This window comes from Sinocyclocheilus grahami, unplaced genomic scaffold (assembly GCF_001515645.1).
Source record: "Sinocyclocheilus grahami isolate Dianchi unplaced genomic scaffold, SAMN03320097.WGS_v1.1 scaffold1755.1, whole genome shotgun sequence".
Lineage (NCBI taxonomy): Eukaryota > Metazoa > Chordata > Actinopteri > Cypriniformes > Cyprinidae > Sinocyclocheilus > Sinocyclocheilus grahami.
In genome coordinates this window covers 129743-135979 of record NW_015506934.1, presented here as the reverse complement: position 1 = coordinate 135979, position 6237 = coordinate 129743, and the positions used below count along the sequence as shown (strand labels likewise).

At 44.1% G+C, this 6237-nt stretch overlaps 1 protein-coding gene across 1 annotated transcript in view; it reads left to right on the top strand.

Annotated features, from left to right (window-relative positions):
• LOC107572464 (absent in melanoma 1 protein-like) overlaps positions 1-6237 on the top strand; it is a gene marked incomplete at its 5' end in the record, with an annotated part of 36400 nt that overhangs the window by 9810 nt on the left and 20353 nt on the right. The window contains one exon of the mRNA XM_016258885.1: positions 5312-5775. Coding sequence (XP_016114371.1) covers positions 5312-5775 — 464 coding nt within the window. The remainder of the gene's footprint in view (positions 1-5311; positions 5776-6237) is intronic.

Here is a 6237-nt window from a genome sequence, read left to right as displayed (position 1 = left end):
GGCCCAGATGGAAGTTTTTAAGTGGGGGGGGGGGGACCAAGCTGTCAGTTCAGTCCAGAAAAATCACCAGCTCTGTCATAAACGATAGTATACGATCACTATGGTTACCGCTACAGGCTGATGCAGCTACCAGCTCCTCATAGGACCCCGGGGTCAGGAGTCGTAGCACATACATGCACAGAGAACGGAAACGTCGGTGGCAGCACCATCGTCATGTGTGTTTATTGACAACAGAACAGCGTGTAGTGAGAACGTGGGTACAAAGTAATGGTGACTGTTAGATTATTATTGTGTGTCAGCCTGCGTCTCCCCCGACCCGATCCTGAAGCAGTGGCGGCAATAATTAAAGGTACACTAAGCGATTTTTGCCAAACGATGTTGATATTTGAAAGCACCAAAACAAACACGCCCATACCCCAACAGGACCTCCCCAGAGCCGTTGAGAAACAGAGTTGTGACACTCCCATAGGCTTCCATAGAAACTGAGGAATGCGGAAGTAAAGCGTGTCATGGACATAGACTGTATAAAAACATGGACGTAGTATCCGTGACGTCACCCGTTGGTTTCTGAAGAGCGTTTTTGAAGCTCAAAGTGGGTGGAGCCGGCCGTCGCCATCTTGGCAGCGCATCACTCCCGGATAATCGAACGCCATCTTGGCAGCGCGTCACTCCTGGATAATCGAAAATGGGCAAGGAGGCGGGAGCAGGTTGCTGAAACCACGCCCACCTAGCGCGACGCTGGTGACCGCAGCGGCAATCCACCTGCCACTCAAAAGGCCATGCCCTTAATTATGCAGAACTTTAAGGCTTAATATAATTTAAACGGATGAGTTATAAAAAAATTCACCCCCCTCACAGTTGTCATGAAGGGCAAAATTAGCTATATAGACCAAAACCACTTTTTGTACCAGGCTGAAAACATGTTTTTTAGGCTGTAAACATGTTTTTTTCTGCTGTAAAGTTGGCCATTTTAACATGGAGTCTATTGGCGCTAATCCACTGCGTGGTACGACTCGGCTCGGTACGGTACGGTTCGGTTCGGCTCGGCACGGTTTGTTTCCACTGCAGTTCAGTACCGCTTTAGAGTGGGCGGGATTATTCACATGTGGTTATAGTTGCGCCGCCTCTACTACCACGACTCCTAAAAAAAACTTTTTCATTCCGCGTCGCCCCATCAAGCTCTCGCTGGATCCGTCCTCTGCTATCAACGAGAGGAACGTCTGTACTTCCTCAACATGGGGAACAGCCACTTTTTGGTTGTTAAAAAAAGGTGCGCTTGTTCAAAACAGTTGCGTTCGATCCTTCGCAGGCTGTGCTGATTTAAATCTAGCGGTTCTGTTGTGTTTGTGTCGCAAGTTCAGTGACGCAGGTAGTGACGATTCTCTCCGGCCAATCTGTGATCAGCAGAGTTGTGAATTGCAGTTTTAGTCACTTCCGTGTTGGTTTCACGAGAGAGCGGGAGGTTGCCGCTTGGTCATGGAGCAGCCAATAGTTCCAGTATTGAAGCTCATGCATTTCAGTGCTTCTCAAGCACCCTCGCCAGAAAGTTGAGGAAATTACAGCAGTTTTTGGCATTTTAATGCATTAGTTTACCTCTCGGAAATCTGTCCAGTAGTTGTATTTTATGAAACGCGTTATAGTTAATGTTTAGTTTTAGATAATAGGCAGTTATGCTATATTTGCAGTTAGATAACATGAGAAACATCTTAATAGCGATCATAACCAGATGCTAGTGGTCATATTTTTAAGTTTTTATTCTTTCTGCAATCTTTCTCTCCCTGTAGGAAGTTGAATGAGTTTCAGTGAAGACTGCCCATTAAAGGAAAACAAGAAAGAGTTTCGGAATGCAGTTGATTGCCTTTTTTTGTTTGTTTTTTTTAACGTTATTTAAATTTTTTATTAGGTTAAATTCCATATTTGCTGGCCTTTTTTAACATTCACTTATATTGTCTTCTTACATAAATGTCATAAAATAATACTGGCATGTGAGTAATTAATCTTTTTAAATTCAACATTAAAAAAAGCTAAACTGATAAACATTGAGTGTTTGATAATGTCTAAATATACAATGCAAAACATTAAATAAATAAATAAGCTATTATGACAGGTAAAAGTCTTTACAGCAACTAGAATAGAGCTAAATATATGTAGGCCAGGGGTGCCCAACCTTGCTCCTGGCGATCGACTGTCCTGCAAAGTTCAGCTCCAACAATAATCAAACACACCTGAAGCAACTAATTAGGGTCTTCAGGATCACTTAAAAATTAAAGGCAGGTGTCTTTGATTAGAGTTGGAGCTAAACTTTGCTGGACAGTCGATCGCCAGGAGCAGGGTTGGGCACCCCTGATGTAGGCTATATTTATTAAACAGCCATACGGGCATCTAGTGGTTAAACCATGGGTTTACATAGGAATATTATTTTTCTGGCCACCAAACGCCTCTAATTTACCTCTTTGCACTGGAATTTAAAAACATTTTCTCCATTTGAACCCTAAATACTACGCTAATTGTAATATAAATTAAGCATATTAGAAAAAAATATTAATGCTGTCTCTTGATCACTCCCCAGAATAAAATGCGGTTGTAAAATATAGTCAGCGTAGTTATCAATACACAATCAATGCACATGATGTGTTAAGAATCACTAGAAATTGCTGCAAATATAGTGAAACTGCTGTCTATCCTACTTAAACCCATTCAAACAGATTGACAGCGCAGAGCTGTTTGGAACCATTTTGAAATCTCCGCCCCACACGTACGTACGCAACCATGGCAATGACGATCGCAGAAACAAGTGAAGATGACACACAAGCATATTCAAACAAAAGCCAAGACGGATAAGTTGTGTGAAACAAAGCAAAGTCAACGTTACTCACCTATCAAAAAGAAACAGCACAACCTTGGCGTCCGATTCGAGCCCTTCCCGCTCCTTGAGTTTCTCTCCACCGCTGGGAAGCTGCTCCGATATTTACGCGGGTCCTACCTCTTGCCTGATCGTAACCCTTCTTTTTAATGTTTTGTTTCTCTGATATTTTCCTCTTTTATCTGCCATCTCTCTCTATCTATAGTCGATCTGCTAATATCCGTCCTGTGCACTCAAATTAAGCGCTCTCTTCTCTCTCCCTGCATTCCATTCGGAAGGGCTCATCCCTATGCCTTAATCCCTTCAAAGGGTTTACCCTCCGGAGTGAGAGCTTCGAAGGGTTGAAGGGTGTAGGGGACCAAACAACTGTTTCTTGAAGTGCCCTTCTGCGTCATCATCACGTGTCCACACAGAGGCGCCATCATCATGCAAAGGATCATGGGAGCCCGAAGTGTCCATCAGTTGTGCCCTTCGAAATCCTTCATTCCGAAGTGGCCAGTTTTGAGCACTTCGGTTTGGAACGACCCTTCAATATGGTGGCCATGATTGTTTTCACTCTGAAGTGCGCTTCGGAGGGCGATATATCCCGTTTGGAACACACAGTCTATCAGTACAAGACACACCCCCTTACTGCTGATTGGCTACAAGTGTGTTTTGAAACTCGGTCAGACACTGCGGTCAAAACCGTTTTTCAAATATCGCATGTGTGCACCTAAGTGCACGTTTAAGGAGCGGCGGGCTGGGCCGCCACTACTTAGGCTAATGTACATAGCGGAAACCCTGATTAATCCTCTGTTTACCGATGTCGCCTTTCGTAGAGACGGTGAGGGGGACGGATCGGGTCACTATGAATCTGGGGGCGTCATGTCCCCCGTTAGTGCCATCTGCCTGTGTGTCCCGTATTTCTGTCGTTAATTATGAATTTCAGTCTTTTGCATGCCAAAGTCAATTTCTGCATATAAATATTACGCCAAGTAGAAGCAGAAAATCGTTCTATATGCACTTTCATGAGATCGGTTTAGACTACATCAATTAATTTGTTGGCTATTTTACAAATGGGAATACAACAAATTCATGACAATGTTTTACATTCAAGCTACCCGTAAAATGTATAGTGAAAAGTACTCTGGGGTCGAGAGTGTTTTGGGGCCTGGAAAAGTTTTGACATGCCCTGACATTTGTGCTTCACTCTGAAGTGCGCTTCGGAGGGCGATATATCCCGTTTGGAACACACAGTCTATCTGTACAAGACACACCCCCTTACTGCTGATTGGCTACAAGTGTTTTGAAACTCGGTCAGACACTGCGGTCAAAACCGTTTTTCAAATATCGCATGTGTGCACCTAAGTGCACGTTTAAGGAGCGGCGGGCTGGGCCGCCACTACTTAGGCTAATGTACATAGCGGAAACCCTGATTAATCCTCGGTTTACCGATGTCGCCTTTCTTAGAGACAGTGAGGGGGACAGATCGGGTCACTATGAATCTGGGGGGGTCATGTCCCCCCGTCCCTAGTGCCATCTGCGCGCCTATGACTGACCAATGGCAGATGAGGGGTAGAGCAGAAGAATCTGCCCTCAAAACATGACATAGGAAATACTGAACGTTTGATCCGAGATCTAGCTCGTGTGTGTTTGGTTGGGCATTTGGGAAGTGTTTTTTATTGCGATTATTATTTAGGCTAATTATAGTGATTCTGTTTATTGCTGCTAGTGGTATTTTTACAAACTCCATATGAATAGTTACAGTGGGTACGGAAAGTATTCAGACCCCCTTACATTTTTCACTCTTTGTTAAATTGCAGCCATTTGCTAAAATCATTTAAGTTAAGTTTTTTTCCTCATTAATGTACACACAGCACCCCATATTGACAGAAAAACACAGAATTGTTGACATTTTTGCAGATTTATTAAAAAAGAAAAACTGAAATATCACATGGTCCTAAGTATTCAGACCCTTTGCTCAGTATTTAGTAGAAGCACCCTTTTGATCTAATAAAGCCATGAGTCTTTTTGGGAAAGATGCAACAAGTTATTCACACCTGGATTATCATTTGCTTGTTCTGTATTAAATCTCAATTGAGTTAGCCTTGTATTTTTTGCATTATTTGACCTTGACCTTCAGTCATCATCTTCATCAGCATCTTCTGAGCTGCTTGTCTGCTGTTTCTCTGACTGTGTACATCAGCAGTGCTTTCTGGATGTTTTGTCACATGAGACGAATGGTGTGAGGGCTTTCTGTACTGCGCCTACAGGCACTAGGTGCTTTTGTGTAGATGCTGCTTATGAATATTTCATGAGAATGTTCTGGAACTGTTGTTTAACTTCCTGCTTTTACATAACAGCCATATGACACCGTGCTTCAAGCGTTAATTAATGGATCTTGAGTGTTAAGTTGTATATCCTAACATACAAGCTTTATTTCATCTTTCTTCTGTTTTCCCTCCACAGTTCAAAGGAGCAGACTGAGGAAGACAGAAGTGATGCCGTAAACATCGATGCCAAAGAGAGCTTGGAGGACAAGAGGCGGTATGATCTAGCCTGTCCTCCTGTAGTGACTTACGGCAGGTACCGTGGATTGAGGGAAGTCCGGAAACCAAAGAAGAAGCATCGCGTCGAGCTTCATTCGCCTATCTCTGAGGGAGAAGAGGCTACACAATCCGACGGCCATGAGGACAGTGAGATCTCCTCTTGCGCTGTGAACACCATGAGCTCTGATAGTCAGGAAAACCCCACTCTCGTAAATCAAGCATCTCCTTCCCAGGCTCAGAGTGTCTTATCAGACCAGGTTCCTGAACTAACTCCAGCCCACCAACTCCCCCATGTTGCAGGATCTGGCCTGTCGCTTTCCTGTGTAGAGACAGAACAAAGTCCGCCGAAGGACCCAGTGAACAGCGGACAGGAGCATCTTGCTCGGAGTGCTACGCCACAGACGCTATCGGGGGACAACGATGATCTGACCATTTCAGACATGGAATTAGTGCTCTGCATTTAATCCATCCAAGTGCGCACACACACACACACACACACACACACACACATTCACTCACTCTCACACACACACACACTGACACTCACACACTCTGACACACACACTCACACTCACACACACACACACAGTTCATGATGAAATCATTGCATTCTTCCTCTGCACATGGACTCACTTCTGCTTTCAGAGTAAATCTGTGTAACGTGACCCTCGCTGGAACTCAGACTGCTCTTTTTAATCCATCCAAGTGTGCACACACACACACACACACACACATTCACTCACTCTCACACACACACACTGACACTCACACACTCTGACACTCACACTCACACACACTCTGACACTCACACTCACACACACTCTCTCTCACACACACACACTCACA